Here is a 19433-nt window from a genome sequence, read left to right on the forward strand (position 1 = left end):
TGCATTTCTAGGAGTATTAAGTGGTGCAAGTGCCAGTAGATAATTTGTGCATTGTACATTTAGACAAGATTAAAAAAGTATTATGTACTGATAAAATGGTCAAAGGTACCATGTTTTGTTATTGCCATAGAAGTAAGGTGGAATATGGAAACATTGTCATGCTTTACTTCCTTCCAAAATGTTTGGCTTGCTCAAAGAATGTTACCTGGCCTTCAGGAGTGGGCTGAATGACACTTGACTTTTTGACAAGTCCACTTGGTGGTAAGGGAGAAGTTGTCTGACTGGAAAATCAACGCAATTTTTATAGCGACCCATGTCCTAGTTTTGAGTCTGTGCTAGCTGTGGCATGGGAGAAATGTGTGTGCACTCCCACTGAGGTAGGGGCAGTTACAGGGCTTAGCATAAACCCTGACTGGGCCATTGGTGTGTCTAATGGGGGGCTGTCATTTTTACTTCCTTTGTGAACAGCTTCATATAATGTATAAAGTGACTCTTTCCAATTATTGGAAGTTGAATAACACATAAGAAAGATGTGGGCTTTACTTTTGGCTTTAGTTTTATGCCTAGTATTACAATTTGGTCCTTTGGTATGTTCTGAACATAGTACCTTCATTTTTCTGTCATGTGTAAAAATCAAGTAATGATTTTGGGTCCTTTGTGTCTGCTCCTAGTATCTACTTCTGGGATGGCAGAAGTTGCTTTTCTTTAATCCTTCTACTTCACTTTACATTTTACTTGATGGCTCCTACTCAGCTATTTTGTGGTTAATAGTCTGTGTCCGATAGGTTTTCTTTTTATATTTTTGATGTTCTCTCTAACCTCAAGAAAGTCATGCACATCACAGAGATAATTGTTTTATTAGCCTAACTGCTTCAAATCTGCAGAGTATTGCAAGATTTTGTACGTCTCTTCTCAGTAAATTATCTAGAAAGTGATCTTCGGATGTGGTGCACTTAAGGGCAGTGGAAAAATCACTTAGATGTGAATTGATGAAGAAAATGTTAGGGTGAATGTTTTTTAAGTTTGAGAACTAAATTTTGTTTTAGGCTTAATAGCCAAGTGTGTACTAGTAAAGTAAATGGACCTATAAGTATTGACATTAAGACTAGTTAGTAAAGAAGGAACCATGTCTGTATGATTAAATTCTGTCAAGAACTGCACAGGTACATCCAGCTGCTGTGGGGAATGATGCTTTGGCTGTGGTGTACTAAATAGTGTACCAAAGTCACACTATTTGTTTGGGGTTAGTTTGCTCAGTGTCATTCTGACAGTTCACCTCTAGAGGCAGACAAGCACCAGTGCCCAGGAGCACTTTCAGGACATATTTAATGTACTAAATACATGTAGCTGTTGAGGATGCAGAAAAGAAGCTTCTGTCTAATAATGCTTAATGAAAGAATGTGTAAATGCATCAGTGCAACATAAAGCAGAGGTTTTGAGTTTAACTTACGACATATTTAAATTACTCTAGATTTGACCATATGATGATGTTTAAGTTGCTGATGACTGGGCTTCTCCAAGTTTTAGGAATGTGTTCAAAAATGTTTTTCATAAGGTTGGTGTGAATTAGACTGTTGACTAAGAGATGGTCATTTTATAATCCATGTCTCCCCAAAAAATTAACTTCTAAATGAAAAAAAAATGGTTATTTTGGTTTTGTGTAAATACTTTTTTGCAGTGATTTATACTTTTTTTACAGTTAAAAGAACACAGAAATAGTAATTTTGGGGAAGCTATAAATGTGGTGGAGTTTGATGTGAATGTGAAAATTTAGCACACCTACTTTTTTTTCTACAACTTTCATAGAAGAGGAAGTGCTCTGAGTTGACAAGCTGAGGTCTTCTCCTGGCAACCTAAGAGTCTCTAAGCTTATTCATATGTGGGGAAATGATTACTACTAGTATTTCAGGAGAATAGAGTTTTGCTTTGCTGCAAATGAAATTTTGAGTTATGGCTGGCTAGTCTCAAAAATGTGAAGAATTTGTCATATATTAAAATATTTTAATTAGCACAGATTTTTATTAGTGGTGAAAAGAGTAAGAAACGTATAAATACTACATGTTAATTTGACTGAGAATCTTAAACCATTCACCCCTTTTTCAGTTATAAACAGAAAACAGTGATTTTCATGGATGCACTTTCATTGCATTGTGGGAAAGTGAAGTGCAGTTAAGGCAGAGTTTTGACATTTGACTTGGCTTTAGGTGTTTTGGTGATCTTGAGCTGATACAGAAAAGTGTGAGGGGTCATGTGCTGCTGGCTGTGTATGTGTTGATGGTCAGGCATGTGATTAGTTAATTCAGTGTGTGACTCATGTTACTGCAGAAATGCTGAGTGAACTGACACAGTAACTCTTTTTTTCCCCCTGTAGTGTGCTGGAGAAGAGAATTGGGTGGACAGTCGGACTATTTATGTTGGCCATCGTGAACCACCTCCAGGCGCTGAAGCATACATTCCACAGAGATTTCCAGATAATAGAATAGTCTCATCAAAGGTACCAATATTTTCTTTCATTCATTCAGCTAAATCAGCTGAAGTTATTCTTTGTTTATTTCTTCAAGATTTTTCCTAGGCTTCCTGTATATTTTTCCTTTCCACAGCCTGCAAAGGTAAAATGAAGATTATCTTCTAGAGAAACTAATTGCTAATTTGTCTCTAAAATGAATAGAAATAGAATAATTTCTCCCATGTTTACTGTAGTACCTAGTATAGTACAGTCTTTGAGTAATAATGAGCTTTTCAACAAAGAAAAAAACAATTTTCATTTGAGGCAATCCTGGGGTAAATAAAATCTTTCTAAAGAAAGACTGCATCCTTTGTACTGGAAAGCAATACCTCAAAGTACTAGAAATAATTTAATTTGTTGAGCACTTAGATTCATCATACTCTCTCTACCCAAAGTGTCATTCCCTTCAAAAGCTCCTACTGTTCCTGTGGGATTTTGTCAACAGTCTTTGTTATACACATGAAAGTGCATCACACTTAAAGTCTTGGTAGTGTAATATATTTGTGCTGCTTAGAAATCTTCTAGTTGTCCCTTGCCTCAATTAGTAAGTTTTAACTTCCATAAGCTCCACCAGCTTTTTGTGAACAGTTGGGATGTTGGTGCTTTCCAGCTGGCTTTCTTTAGCCAAAGGTTTTTACTGCAGTGGCATAGAAATTTGAATGCTTTCAGGTGATGTATGGCTAATAACTCAAGAATTCCCAAGTTTGCAATATACTTAGATTTTAATCTTCATGAGCTCCCACCTTCAGCTAATACAAAATAATCAATTCAAAATATCTCCTTTACTGGGAATTTCTTTTTGAATAGTGTCTCAAATCCTCAGCCATTTTAAGAACCTTGGCAGCACTGTGATCTCAAGGAACTGAGTGACTATCCTCATGCACCTGAACACTTACCAGCCATTAACATTATGAAAGCCAGACTTTTCACAAATGGTGTGTCAGTTCTCATGTGAGATTTTCTATTTGCTACCTTCTTACCATACTTCATTCAAAGAAAGTGTACTAATAAGCAGTGTAGTATTTAGGCATCTTTTATTAGGTAGAATGCTTGACAGGTGAGGCATTCTGTACAGATTAAGTACAGTGGGAAATCTTATGCTCTACGCATTGGTTTGTATTGCCTTTTGAATTATGGAAGAATAAACACGCTTAATGCAAATTTTTGTACTCCTGTAAGTAAAAATAAAAATTTTTCTTTTTTAATCTGATTTGAGATGTATGTAAATAAAGCCATTGAAGTTACTGCTGATAGTTTTATTGAAATAAAAACATCCTATTCAACTATGTTTTGACATATTAAGTTGGTGGAAGTTACCAGCTGCTTTGCTTTGCAGAGTGAGATTTTTAAAGTATGACTAAAACATGCATTGAGCTAGGGAATCCCTGCCAGCAATTAGTAAGGATATATGACTTCAACCAGTTCAGGACAGAGACTTCACTATATTTTTATTTGGATATAAAGCATATTCAGTTAAATATTTTAAATGTTAAGCTATTTAGCTGTGAACTATACCTGTAAATAGCCTTTCATAAACAAAAAGTATTAGAGGAAATACATTTCATATATACAAGACATTTCTCAGTTTTTCTGTTTATTGATTAAACTTACTTAAAAAGTAAAATGTAGGTTGTCTTTGTGGATGTAAATACAGTGGTGATATTTCAGGAGGGAACAGAATTCATGTAAATGCTTTATAACCTTAAACAGTTCCTTAGACTGCTGAAAGCTGTCTTGATGACTGTTGCCTGTATATGAGAACTTCCTATGCTGTCCCTTTCAAGTGAACTCTCATATTCCCACACTCCACCCCAGACAGCATGAATAAGCGCCATTGTGACTTGTCTAGCATTTGTTCTGATTCTGTAAGCTGCTTCCTCTTACCCTTTCACCCATCCTTGTCCCTTTCTTGCTTATGAACCCTCTGAGGGGGCACCTATTACAGCATAGGGAATGCAGACATTTGTTTCCTACTAAATGCTCAAATGTGCAAAATTAAGATGGCAAATCCATAATTGTTAGAGTAAAGGTACATGCTTACAAGCACACTGTTTAATGTTACCTCAACCATGAAGGATACTTCCTTTATCTTTCATCAGCAAGACAGACAGTAACTTTCAGCTGGGCTTTTATAGGTGTTTAGTGCTTATGTAAGAAGGTGTATGATTGCTCTTCAAGGATGAGGAACTCTAAACTTCCAAGTACGGACTTTACCAATTTAAGACAAACTGAGTTTCTAAAAAGGGTAGTTAAAAAGCATGAGGAAATGGCATCAATTTGTCTGTCTGTATGCTGCTTTACTAAAAATGTCATGTCATAATGCCCTGAAAAAGATATCACCTTGCAGTGATATGAACTTTACTTGGTCCTTCCAAAGGTACACTTTGCCATGCTCCACCAGAGGCTTTCTGGTGTCAGCAAGGAAATACTTTGATTCAAGTGCAGAGGGACAGTTCGTGTACATTGCAGTGTAACTGTGGAATGTGGTTAAAGCTCTGTCTGCTTAATTCCTGATTGTGAAAAGTGATACAGGGACAGACACTGGCTAGACAAAAGTGTTCTATTGGTTTGTGTTAATTCAATTATGATATTAATAATATATTGCAAAAGGTGTATGTTGAAGTAGTAGAAGACAATCTCATTTCTTTTGGATTGTGTGTGCAGTTCCTTTTACCTTCTAGAGACAGTGACCTTTATAACATGTATCCTTTTGTTGATTTAACTTTTAGCTACTTCAGCTGCCTTGGGTGTTGGCCTTTGAAGTGGCTGTTATGTGCCCTTGATTGAATATATCACATGACAGTGCTGCAGCATGGAAAAATATCAGCTGGTAGAAAAATCTCAATGTTTCAAATGTAGAAGAAAGAAAATAATCGATTGAGCAGGGAGGTGGCTTGCCTTTTTCTGAAAAAAAAAATATACACATTTTGATACTATTTACCTTTTGGTGGAACTTACAAATTAAAAGGAAACTAAGTTAAACTAGGCAGCCATAGCAGCTACCAAAATTTAGTGAGAAACAACCTAATTTCCTTCTGAAACAGGATTTTGATTTTTGAAAAAAATGATAAATTATAAAATAACTTTTTAGTACAAAACTTCCTTAAGGTTCAGATGTCATGTTATTGTGCTGGGGATATAATTTTGTATTTAGTAGTTTTTAATGAATTTCTCCTCTGTGAATTCCTTCAATACCTTTTAAGCCCATGTAAATTCTCAGAATAAAGAACAGTTCAACTGTAGAAATGTTTGCCAAAAGAAACTATGAGCCTTTATTTTAAAACTTCCTGCTAATTTGAGTTAGTCTTTGTCAGATGCAAGGCTTTGGAATACAGTTATCCCCTGTTTATAATCTTATTTCTGTTGGTGGTCTTCCACCATATTTCCTGTCCAGGAGGAATGGCCTGAGCGTGTTCAATAACTATTTATGTGAAAGCTGCTCCATGCCTTTGCTCAGGTTTGGTCTGTCCCTTTTCCCCAAACCAGTGGAATCATGTACAGAACATCCAATATGGATTTATGTAGTGGCATGATGATGCTTTTAGCTTGCTATTAATCTAATATTTTTCAATATCCAAATTCCCTTTTACTGAAGTTAATCTAATACTCTCCTAGAATTGTATACTTCAAGGAGCTAATTTGTTGACAAAGTACGGATCTGCACTTCTTGTTCTACTGGAATGAACGAATTGAAAACTGATCGGATGCATACATTTCTCTTGAACAGAGGGGAAAATTGTACAGAAAAATAACATCTTTTTGGAAGAAACAACATGGAGTTCATTGGAACATGTTTAATTACAGCTGCTTAAGGCTTTTGGGAAAAAAAAAAATCAACCCTCCCAAAAAACCCATAAAGAAAGAACCACAGGAAAGAGCCAAAGATTTCAAAAATTCCTGGATAGGAGTAACCTGTTTACCTTGAGAATGGTGAGGCACTGGAACATGTTATCCAGAGAAGTTGTAGATGCTGCATCTCTGGAAGTGTTCAAGGTTGGTTTGGATGGGGCTTGGAGCAACCTGGTCAAGCGGAAGGTGTTCCTGCCCATGGCAGGGAGGTTGGGACTAGATGCTTGAGGAGATCTTGAATGTCCTTTTCCACCCAAAGGATCCTACAGTATGCACACATGCCTGCAATCTAGTTTGCAGTTTTAAGAATGTATTGTTTCTTGGTAACTGATATAAAAATGTGATCATTAAAAAAACTGAAGTCACCATGGACACAAATGAATGCAAGATCAATTTTTCTCTATACTATTCTGATTTTATTGTCCTCGGGATGGATTTTGTTTTGCAGAAAGGATGAGAATCATCATAGGAAGACGTCCACAAACCAGGGCTAAACCAATATAGTAGATGTTTTTATTTTAGTACTTTTAAACATTTACAAGAAACAGTCAAAAAGGTTGAGTGGAAAGAGTGAAATCAGGGTGTGTTAGAAGAGAGGTGGTGACTATTTAAAACCAATAATTTGTTTTAACAACTGAGGTGTTGACAAAACTCAGTACAAAGTGCTTTTTTCTTACAGCTTCAGCTTTTGATGTAAAGTGATTACTTAAGAAACTCTCCTTTTACTTAAGAAAATATCTACCTCTTAGGGTGGAAAGAGAAGCTTGAAATATGAGCCAAAATTCTGGCATGTGGATACCAAATGGAAAGGTCAAAATACAGTGTCAAGAACACTGTCTTTTACATTTTTGAATTTGTGTGACTGGCTTTGGAGGTGTTGTAGCTGAAAGCAAGATGGTATCAGTAAAGAGCAAGAGGGAGCCAGGGGCATGAGCAGGAATACTATGGATGTGCTCATAAGTGCAGAAATACACCAGCACTGCAGGTGCTACTGCAATTATAAATGGGAAGAAAATCTACTTGGTGCTGTTTTGACACCAGATTTGTCTTACAGACTCTTGCACAGTGCTTCAGATGCATCTGTTGGCATTATGTGTTGTTCTTTTGGCTGGATGCATAATTACTACTACTTTGTGTCTGATGTATGACCTCCCCTATGCAAAAAGCACCCTTGTGCTCTGGCCTGTAGTTCTTTTGTAGCATTTGGAAAAGATCAGTTAAGCCATCTCCAACTTGAAAGCTTATCTAAATAGTATGTAACTGTTTGGATAAACTTATATCCTTCAAGTGAATTATAGTGAAGAAAAAAGATTGTTAAATATACATAAACTACTTTTCAAGAGTTTACAAAGAGTATGACTAGAAATTATCTGAAGAAGAGAGATGATAGTACTAACTCTCAGCACAGTTATCCGATGGATTTAATATGGTCAGCTTTAATGGTTTTCCTTTAAAAATTTTTGTTTTATTCCTGTCTAGCTAAGGTAGAGAAACTGCCTTGAATGCAGCAGTCATGAGATAAATCTTGTTCTGAGTGGCAGCCCCTCAGTTGTCTCTCTGAGGAGTGATTGTGTTGATTAAACATTACTTGCCCATTTGTAGATACTGCTCTGAGCTACTGATGGCTCAGGTAGGGGAAGGTCTGTCTAGACATCTTAGTGTTCTTTCTTGCCTGAACTGCAAAAATCATTACTTCTCTGTTGAAGATGAATGGGCAGTATAAATACATACTTAGTATGCTTGAAATGCAGAGTCATAAAGTGCTAAAAATTTGTCAGATTGAAAATAAAGTTTTAAGAAGTAGTCTGTGTTAAAGAAGCATCCATTTTACAAAGCACTTTTCAACCATAAAAGTGATTTGTTCCCATATTACTCAGTTTTATTCACCTAAGAGAGTTGCTGATCAAAGGTGGAGGTGTGCTAGACTGGGGATGCAACAGTAGACCACAGCTTGGCAGGGAAAGGAGTGAACTAAGGTTGGAATATGAGGAGGATTGGATACTAAGGGTAAAGGTGAACAACCTTTTTATGGATTGTTGTTTTTATTGATTTACTTGATTCCTCAATCAGATATTTTAAATGTCTAACAATAAAATGGTCTTACCAGACATTTAGTCAAAGAACCCTCTAGGAGATTTAAAGTGGAAACTATTACATAAGACATTACATTTTTATTTAATGAATGGTGATTTGAGGGGGCTTGTGTAAATCATTGAACTTTTCATGGTCAGAAGACCCTTTACCATGGAAAATATATTATTTCTATAAAAAGAGCTAAAAAGAAAAATGGAAACAAATGTTTTTCACTTTTCTTTCCCAGCAGGCAGAGATTCTTAAAAAAATAAATGGATAAAATTTGAAAATAAAGATAACTGACCTGGTAATGTTGAAAATATGCAATTATTGTCATTGAATAGAATCCAGATGGTCATCTATCATAATAGCAGTTTTGAATGATCAGCACTGTTGTGCAAGGAAAAATAACCAAGTGTAACTCATTCCCTTTGAAAATTCCACGTAGCTGGATAATGAGTAGTGCAAACTGCATTCCTGTCTGATGAAAAGTGTTCTGATTGCAAGACTAGAACACTTGAATTTCTAGCTGTTGCATGTCTGCCTGCCTGAGTTTTGGCTTGCTCACAGGTGATTTAATACTGAACTAGCTGTTATGCAGGACTAAGTGGTAACTTAGAGCATATTGAGGATAGATACTGATTTTTGGCACACAACAGAAGAACATCATTTCATTCCTACACATGTTCAGGCTTTAACACCCAGGAAGTACAAAGATTGCTCTATGTAACAGGGTTTCATATACATTTAAAGCATGTTTCTCATGGATACTTTTTGTCTTCAGATGTAATGGGAGTACTTTCCTTCTGGAGCTCTGTCTTTGCCTTCAGGGCCAAATTCAGAAGATGTCTAGCTCTTGGAATAATTTGGTTATCAGCAAGTATAAGTGCAATCTGCCAAGAGGAGACAAGACACATTTGTAACAGAGCAAATAAATTAGGATAAGCTTCTTTCCCCATCTCGTTTGAAATGAAAGTTTTATTGGACTTGTCATTTTATTATGTGTCAAAGGATAATTTGGATAATAAGATGATACAGTGTAAGTTTTCTCAACCTATTTTTCAAACCTTTTTACACAATTTTAGCTGACATTTTTTTACATGTGTTCCAATAAGCAATCCTTGCAATGTTTTGCTGGAGCTACAGAGTGAGCTGTGTAAAAAGAGTGTAGTTGAACCTGCTGCAGGGCAGGGGATGGGGACTGGATGATGTTAAGGTCCTTTATCACTTTAACATGACTTTTTAAATTTGAAGTTTTTACATTTTCTGTTTGCAGCTTTATGTACTGCTTCTTATGTCATTTTACAACACTTATTTGTAAGATCAGTGCAGAAATATGCAGCCACTTACTCTTATTCACCGCTGTAGTTTATCTTGAGTATTTTTATGTCCCTGCCAAGGAACAAAAGAGCTAACAGCATTTATTTAGTTGTCTTGCTATTACAGTGTAGTTAACTCTGAGTGCCACCTATCTTGAGTCGTGAACACAACATAAAAGTGAATTAAAAGTGCTCTTTGAAATTACTAAGATGCTTTTAAAATCCATTAACAGCTTTAAATAAACCATTCCATAACTAACTAACTCTGGACAAGTATTGTTGCTAGATAAAAATGATTTCAGTCCCTAGGACAAAGATTATTACAGTTCAGGAAAACAATACTATTCTAAGAATACGTGATTGTCAATTAAGATTCAAATTCAGTAAATTATTAAACTAAGTAACAAAAACACTGCTGCTTCTTGTTTAGTTTCATCTTGAAATGTGAATTATAAAATTGAATGTGAATTATTTTCTTCACAAACGCTCATAATGTGTGCATTTGTTTTCAGTACACGTTTTGGAACTTTATACCAAAAAATTTGTTTGAGCAATTCAGAAGAATAGCTAACTTCTATTTTCTCATCATTTTCCTTGTTCAGGTAAGCTATCCCCATTTCCCAGTAAGTTCTGTGCTCTTTCTAAAATAAGGAGAAGTTGAAAAAGGTTTTAAAATTACCTGATTTTGATGACCATGGAGGTAAATGGTTGTGCCTAGAAAGCCCTTTTTACACTGATGATGTGACAAAAGAGGTTTTACTTCATTTCCAGGTTCTCAGTATGAATTTAATCTGAAGAGAATTTGACAGCTGCACTAGTTGGACGGCAAGACCTATGTCTTCAAAAAATTGAAAAGAATGTCTGTAATTTTTATTTTATAATAAACACCCAGATCAGTAAACAGTTACTATAAATTCTGTTGATGACAAAGTTTTCTTTGTTTTGCAAAAATAATATATTTTATAACAAAATAATGTCTCGATCGCAGTTTTCCAACTGTACTGTGATCAAAGCCTATGAGAACTGAAATAATAGGTACTGATATGATGCTTGCTTAGGGAGGTACATAAATACTTGTTTTTGAAATGAGTTCCATGAATACTTAGTGTGCTGCTTTATAGACGTCTTAGTTCTGAACCTGTCACAGTCACTTATTGTGTTAAATAATAAAAATCTTACTAAGTTAAAAGCTGCATTACTTTGCAGACCAAATTCTGTCAAAAAAAAGCAGTGCAGATTCCCAGCACAACTTAGATTTTGTCATTTGCACTCCCTCTGTGAATTCTGCCTCTTTGTTTGTATTTGCAGAAGTTCCAGCTCAATAATTCAGAATTTAGTCTGTGTGCATAAGAACAGCTCTACTGTATAACATATAAATCCAGTGCCATGCTAATTTCTAATGGTGCTCCATAATTTTGTGTCCAAAGCTGCAGCTTTCCCATCTAACACTTCCTTAAAGTCTTGCACTTTAAGGCAAGTAAAATCAGATGTAACGAGGCATTTACATCTGATATTAATGTGATCTAACTACAATATTTTATCTTCTTACAGAATCCAGTTTTCAAATTTTTATCAGTATAGTACACATTCTTAAAGTTGTATTGAAATACTGTTTTTTCAATTAAAATTCCTTGATGTCCTGTAACATATTAATGAAATTACTTGAAAGATTGACTGCTTACATTCACAAAAACATAACCAGAAAATACTTGTTCTTTTTGTTGCAGTTAATTATTGATACACCTACTAGTCCAGTCACAAGTGGACTTCCACTTCTGTTTGTCATCACTGTCACAGCTATCAAACAGGTCAGTAATGTAGTGAACGAAAGTAAAACTAAAGAGAGAGTTGGGTCAATTTGGGTTTGCTGTCCAAGCAATGCCCCCTCCCAGCCTCTTACCCACCACAGCCTGCTGGCCTGCTGTGGTAGAAGGTTGAAGAGAAAGCCTTGATGCTGACACTGTTCAGTAGTAGCCAAAACACTGGGATGTAACCGAGACTGGCTTAGCCCCAAGTACAAAGCACAGGACTGTTGTCCTGTGAAAGTTAACTCCACGCCAGATGGACACGAAACAGAATAATTTCAGCTGTCCCTTAAGAGATACCTTACTGCCTTCAGAGTTTTTATACTAAATGCAGACTTCATGAGTCTTCAAAGAAGCTATGGAGAGTTGTGTTTCTCTTTCTTTACAGTGGTAACTATTCATAATTGAGTATATTCTATAGTTAAATTCAGCACTTCTTGGTGAGCAATAGTTGTGATACATGCAAGAGCTAGTATTTTATTGTGGCTTTCCCACTCTTAAAATTTTTAAATGTTACACTTAGAAGTCCTACTGTTAATAGTGACATACCAAAGCCTAGGTTATGACATGCTATGCCTGGTATTGCAGTTCTGTGTATTTCCTTGATTCTTCTTCCTAACAGCTTGTGTACATTTTGGGACCTACTTGAGGAGCTGTACCAACCCCTGGAAGCATATTACACTAAAGTTATAAAGTCTGTGTGAGCTCCCAGAGTATTTTTGAGAGCATCCATGGTAGTGATACTTTTGTTCTGCATTGAATTTTCAAATGTAGATCTAAAAATGCTATGGACTACAAGTGATATTTTCCATCTCTTAAGCACTGATTACTTTGTCAGTCCCAGTCTTTGTCATATGGCTGGGCCTTTTCAATAGAAAGTTGTAGATTGCCTATCCTTTAGTTTGTCTGCTTCTATAAACCACAAATTCATAGGGTAATTGAGCACTAAAAATAGGGTACTCTGCAAAGTTTCTTGAAACAAAATTCTTCACAACTATATGTTGTATATACGAGTTAAAAGGTTTGGCTTAATTGTATGACAGTCATCAAATATAGCAACCTTTTGTTATGTCATGTCTATCGTCTTACAGGATAAAGTCCCATTCTTCTAAAATATATTGCCTACACTACCACCTTCTTGACAACTGCTTTTATAAGTACTGCGCACTTACTCGAGTCAATAGATCATGAGCAAGAGATGATCACTTAAATGCCAGAAACTGTCCTACACTTTAGGAGCCCTTATTCATCCAAATGTCTCCATTGAAATGGGTTTTTTTGACTAATTGTAATAATGAATGCTCTTTTTCATAGATATCCAGTACAACGCTGGTACTGACGTGTATCACAATTTCATTTGTCCTAGTGAGAATATTTTTCCCTTACAGTGATCAAGGATAATTCTTAAAATTCTTCTTACAAGCTAGAGCTATTCTGTGTCTTTATAGCCAAATGTGCATTACTGCATTATTCCATTTCACTCTTTTATAGGGTTATGAAGATTGGCTGCGACATAAAGCTGACAATGCAATAAATCAATGCCCTGTTCATTTCATTCAGCACGGTAAACTGGTTAGAAAGCAAAGCCGAAAATTAAGAGTAAGTAACTATAACTTAGCAGGTATTGTGAGTCAGACTTTACTTCACCCTTCTTGTACACTTCACACATAAAACAAGTTATACAGAAATGTAGTATGATGGCAGAGCATTTATTGCATTTAATGATTAGACCTATTTTATACTAATTTTTAGTTGTATGTCTCTGAAAAAAATATTTTTATAAAATTAAACTCCTAATAAGTTAAACTGTCTAATGAAATTAGATAAATCTCACTTATCATCATTCTAAGATTTTATTTTTAGATGTTACTATTGCTGTGTTTTATCAGGCTGTTTTGCTTAACTGGAATTAACTAACTCCTTCCGTAAATGTTACTTTCATTTTCCAGTTTTAACTTGGAATTTCTGTCATGATTTATCTTTTCTCTATTTTCTGTCCACTATGATTATCACATGATCATAGGATACTTTGGGTTGATAGGGACCTTAAAGATCACCCTAGTTCCAATCCCTGTGCTGTGGGCAGGGACGCCTTGCACTAGACCAGGTTGTTCAGGGCCTTATTTAACCAGGCCTTGAACACTCTCTGAGAAGGGGTATAATTACTATTATGTACATTAATAATTTATTTAAGCCAGATTGTGACAGTCAGTGCTACGTATAGAGATGCATGCATACGTACAGACAAAACACATTCTAAATATTTTCTCAAAACCCATCAAATCACAATCTCTTCATTGACCTTGTAATGCTGCTATATTCCCTTTTTGGTATATTTTCAAAAATTAATTTTTGCTGCTTGTTTTTTTTTTTGGTTTTTTTTGTGAGCAGATTAACTTCTTAACATTATTTTCTTTAGAACTCAGAAAATTTGATAGGTATTTGGAATTTTCTTAGTTTTAGTATGTTTGTTTGGATGTCTTTTTCTGCTCTGCTGTTTTTGGGCATAAGTGTATGAACTGTGTTCACAGGCTTTCTGCTGTGACCTTCCATTTGAGTGTGATAGCTTCTGCCTAGGGCTTCCCAGTAATAAAAAAAAATAGGACATCACATGCTTGAGAATTCCAGGTGTACTAATTCCAGGGTTCTAAGAGCAGCTCATATTTCCTGTTGTTTTTGAAACAGTTTTGTTGTATTTAGTCTTAAAACAAGGAAAATATTTTCCATCTCTCAAATAATGTTGCAAAACTTATTAAGACAGTAGTTGCAGGGTGGTTGTCCTGAGGGGAAAGCCAGAAAGAGTAGATGTCAGTCATTCCACAAGGTATGATTCAGTTTTCCAGAGATAGCTAGTTTTTTACTCTTGTGGTAAAATCCTGGTGTAAATAAAAATCGTTGAATTTTCAAAATATTTACATTAGGAAATCTGAAATTTGGGGTGCTACATACATGCATTTTATTTTCTTGTGTTTTTTTCCTTAGGTTGGAGATATTGTAATGGTAAAAGAAGATGAAAAATTCCCATGTGATTTAATATTCCTATCGAGTAGTAGAGGAGATGGAACATGTTTTGTTACAACAACTAGTTTGGATGGTGAATCCAGTCACAAAGTAATTAAATGTTCTACATTTTTTTTTATAAGGCAAAGTTTGCTTTTAATTTTTGACACAGATCGCAATATGACTTCATGCCTATATGTGTAAGCAGGTACACTCATTTGTGTAGTTTATGTTTCTACCATCTGACTTCATTTCTCTAAAAGTAATATTATTTTATGAAAAGTTTTGAGACATTTATTTGTGATTTTGTTTGTGTCCAGTATAGGCATGCAGATTGCAGCGGTAATACTATAATGTTTTGTACTTATACGCTTTCATGGTGACCTGATTCATGAGTACACTGCAAGGTACTTGCACATAAGTGTAGAATCATTAAAAAACAAGGTTGGAAAAGACCATGTAAGAAGATGCCCAAATAGGAGCATTTATAGATGATGCTTATTTGAATTATGAGCTCTTAGATAAAAGTTAGTAAATTTCATGCTGAGCTGCATTGTCTGTACAGATTGTCTTGTGTATCTGTTCTTTTTTATTTTATTTACATGTTTTTATTGATTCCAGACTTACTATGCTGTTCAAGACACAAAGGCATTTCACAATGAACAGGAAATCGATGCACTACATGCTACCATTGAATGTGAACAACCTCAGCCTGACCTTTATAAGTAAGACAATAATTCTTACCTGTTTCATTTAAGGTACCTGAGCAATAAATCATAAAAAATCATAATGAAAGGATACTGGCTGCATCTCTCTGGTTAGAGTGAGCCCCAGAGTGAACTTGAAGTCAGGTAGGTCTTCCATCCATACTCCTTTTGTGCAGGTAGCTCCCTAGGTGTGCTCTTGGGGTAGTGATTTCCAAAGGGGGATATCACAAAGCAGTCCACTGAGGAACATGGTGAAAATTTTAAAACTTCAGTTTCTTTTTTTTTTTTTAATACAAAAATAAGAAAGAAGATAAGATTTACTAATACTTAATATATTAGTATACTTCTGGATATTGGCACCCTTACCCTCTCTGTTACATACCATTTGTGAGGTTCTGCAGAGGAACAGAGTGTTCCACAATACGGAGAAGTTGCCTGTGGCATTCACTCCTTTGCTTTCAGTGTATTGCGAAGTATTGTATTATTTATGTGTGCCCAGTTAAGTGGATTTACAAATTACATTATCTAGTTTTAACTAAAATAACACTCACAAAATGCTGAAGTGGCTTAAAAAGACTCTTACAAAGATACTGCAGATTGAAAATGGTACTAACATTCTAGCACAAATGAACAGTAAGTAAATGGCAAGCACTTCTAGTCCTGGTAGAGGACTTCATCAGTCACATTACAAAGTAAAACCACTGTCTATCTAATCAGATCTGACAGGATGTCAGCCAGAAAAAAATTGACTATTTGAAATACAGATTTTCGTCTGCTGTTGTTAACTGTGAGCCTCATACCATAGGCTTTGGAATACCAGCTAATGACAGCATGAAGCCATCATGATTAGGAAAACACTTTAATGCAGAACATGAAGAAAAATATCTATAGTTGTATAAAGTCGTACAGTACTCAGTATTTTACAAAAGAGCTGTACACAATTCCACTAAACCTAATGAGAAATCTTGAGAAGCCCCTTTTGAGGATTCTTAATAGTAATAAAAGAAGTCCTATACCATTGAGGGAACACTTGTTTTTTTCTGCCACAGTAAAAAATAGCTGAAATAATACACTGAAAACAATATGATGTCAAAGTAAAATGCACTCTTTTGGCAGCAAATACTGTTGGAAGATGCAGAAGAAACATTGCTTATTTCTGAGGTGTGAAGGCATCTCTTTTGTCTGATCTTGGTGATTAGAAGCTGGTTTAGAAATCTGCTTGAGAATGGGTTCTTTAGAGTATCAAGTCCATCACATGCTTGATCCTTTTTTTAAATACTTGGCTCTCAAAGTGAACGACTGCAAATTGAAACTCATGCTATTATAGATGGTGAAATTCTCTGGGACAGCTCTTGACACAAAAATAATGAAGACGTTTATTGGTAGTCAGCTTGTAGTATTGTGATGCATCATAGCCAACTGTACATTCTTGTCTTCAGATGTGGCCCTACCATGTTGTATGAGCCTCAGAGGTTCCATTTCGGGGCAACAGGCCCACCAGCTCCCCAGTTTCCTCTACCATTGAGAACCCTAATGTCCAGCTTAATCCCCCTTGCATTAGATTGTCCACTTGGACAGTGGTATTGCAAATACAGTGTACTGAGTCTTAGTCTAGCTGGAATGAAGTCAGTTATCTTCATAGCAGCCAGTGTAGCGTTGTTGCTCTGAGACTAAAAGAGCATTAATTGCACACCATGGTTTTAGCTATTGTTGCCAAATTTTTACAGTGTCAAACTTTTTGTTCCTCATTTTGCCCCTCCAGCAAATAGACTGGGGATGGACACAGTGAGGATGGCTGACCTCTGTTGACCAGAGGGTCTGTGCCATATAGTGTCATGCTCAGCAATAGGGGCAGGGGCAGTTTTCCAAAGCAGCAGTTGCTTGGAGACTGGCTGGACATTGGCAGGCTCATGGGAGGTGGGAAGTTATTGCCTTTGTGTCACTTGTTTTTTTCCCTTCACTTATTAAACTGTCAAGATCTTGCTTTTACTCTTCCAGTTCTCTTCCCTGTCCTGCTGGGGAAGGAAGGAGCCAGAGGCTGATGGCTTAGCTGCTATCCAAGGGTCAAGTCACCATATACATATAAAATGTACTGACAGATATTAAGAGGAAGAATTACTTACTGGTTCTCTGCTTTGGTTTGCTTTGGTTTTAATTTAGCTGTAGGCTTTAGATGTTGTAGAAGATAGTAATTGCACTGACTTATCTCAGGGAATAAGACTTTTTATTTCTTTTTATTTATCCCTACTTTTTATTTATCCCTAATTTTTACACCTCTTTATTTGCAAAATTTATGTCAAGTTACCATTCTCTGTATTTTTGTATTTACATGTTTTAAGTGTATATCTATATGTATCTCTTACATTCTTGTTCATGTTCTGGTTAATTGGAGCCTGTTCAGTTGGAAAGTGTTCTCTGTGATGCATACTTCCTAGAAAATATTTCTTAAATAATCTATTAGCAGTACTGTTAAACTACTTGTATATTTCCCTTTCAGATTTGTTGGTCGAATAAATGTTTACCATGATAGGAATGAGCCTATTGCAAGGTGGGGAAATCCAGAGTTTCTACACATTTAAATATTTCACAGTTCAATAAGTATCAATAATGAGAATTACCTTTGCTTCACCATCATTGTGCTATGTTTTAGTGATAAAATATTTTTCTCAGAAAATTACAGACTGCTATTTCATAAATAATTGATATTTCATCTTCTAATCATATTTCTCTTTAGTATTTTAATGTCTTTATTCAACTTTTTTCAAGATTTTATCTGAAATGTATCTAGTTTGGAAATGATGTTGATAGGATTTTGACAGCACTTGTACAATACTGCCCCATTAGTGTGAGATCTTGATAGTGCACTAAACAATATAAACAGTATCACTTGTGTATTTAATTTTTCTTATATTTTAAAGGGTTTGAACATGTCAGATAAGTTTTTTATAATTTTATAAATGTGTCTGTACTTCTGTGTAAAATGTCCATAGTGCTGCGTGTTCAAGGAAGGCAACATCCAATTTGCTGCACCTGATTTTGTTCTGATTCTTGCCACAAACAGGCAAAACAAGAGGAGGAAAAAGCTGCTTGCTGGGGTGATATCCAAGGTCCCAGCTTGTGGGGAGTTAGGCAGTGCTGGCTAAGTGCCTTCCTCGCCTCAATGTGTCTGTAGATACATTTTCTGTCACAGTCTGTTCTGGAAACTGTCGATTGATCTGGGTCATTCATGTAACACTGTTCTACTAGTCTCTTGAAAGTAGTTTCGAGTTTTACATCAGAATTGGGGCCTGTTTGTTTGGAGTTCCTTTTTTTTTTTTTTTTTTTGTGGATTTTCATACCACAAGTGCACTTGGAATAACATTGGAAAACTCTGAATGTACTTCTTGGTTTGATTTTTAATTGCTGTATAGATAGAATCTGACAATTCTGCATGTCTGTAAAGTAGTCTTTGGCTTTGAACTCATATGATGATCAGTGTACATATCATGTTCCTAAATATTATTTAAACTTCATTGAGGTCCTTACATTAATTCCTGTACTCTTCAATAAATTATTTTACCTATATTTAAAATATATAAAATTATAAAATATATTTTTAAAATATATAAACATATATTTTAAAAAATGTTTACAGCAAGTATCAAGAGTATCTTGTATGCCATTTAAAATAAAATGGAGGAGTGTATTGTCCTTAAGAAGTTCTAACGTACAGGACACTATATTTTATATGAGCCTAAAAAATAACAGAATTAATATTTGTAAGAATAAGTACTGTGCAATTAGGATGTTGAGTCTTTATTTGGGTACCTACATCTGTGGGGTTTAGGTGCATTGGTTTAAAATTTGAATTGTGAAATTGTGAGCTTAATTTTAGGCATCTGTTTATCTATTTTTAGTTTTCACTTTAAAATTTTAAATATGCCTTGTAATTTGTTAAAATAAAAGGTTTTTAGTAAAACTAATTTCCTGTTTTATGTGACTTCTCCTAATAATGGTTTTCTCTAAATGTTGAAATTTTGTAATACTTACGTTTTGCAGGCCATTAGGATCTGAAAATCTGCTTCTTAGAGGAGCCACTTTAAAGAACACAGAAAAAATCTTTGGTAAATATTTCTATTGACTATTTTAATGGACCCTGAAATAATAAGCAAACCCCAAACAAGGTTACAAGCTT

At 35.3% G+C, this 19433-nt stretch overlaps 1 protein-coding gene across 2 annotated transcripts in view; it reads left to right on the forward strand.

Annotated features, from left to right (window-relative positions):
• The window catches only part of ATP11A (ATPase phospholipid transporting 11A), a 114045-nt gene that overhangs the window by 55222 nt on the left and 39390 nt on the right, over positions 1 to 19433 (forward strand). For both annotated transcript variants that reach the window (XM_053935388.1, XM_053935389.1), the window contains exons 2-9: positions 2372 to 2494; positions 10260 to 10349; positions 11475 to 11555; positions 13044 to 13151; positions 14535 to 14663; positions 15174 to 15277; positions 17757 to 17807; positions 19298 to 19362. In XM_053935388.1, the coding sequence (XP_053791363.1) occupies positions 2372 to 2494; positions 10260 to 10349; positions 11475 to 11555; positions 13044 to 13151; positions 14535 to 14663; positions 15174 to 15277; positions 17757 to 17807; positions 19298 to 19362 (751 nt within the window). The remainder of the gene's footprint in view (positions 1 to 2371; positions 2495 to 10259; positions 10350 to 11474; positions 11556 to 13043; positions 13152 to 14534; positions 14664 to 15173; positions 15278 to 17756; positions 17808 to 19297; positions 19363 to 19433) is intronic.

This window comes from Vidua chalybeata, chromosome 2 (assembly GCF_026979565.1).
Source record: "Vidua chalybeata isolate OUT-0048 chromosome 2, bVidCha1 merged haplotype, whole genome shotgun sequence".
In the NCBI taxonomy this organism is placed as follows: domain Eukaryota; kingdom Metazoa; phylum Chordata; class Aves; order Passeriformes; family Viduidae; genus Vidua; species Vidua chalybeata.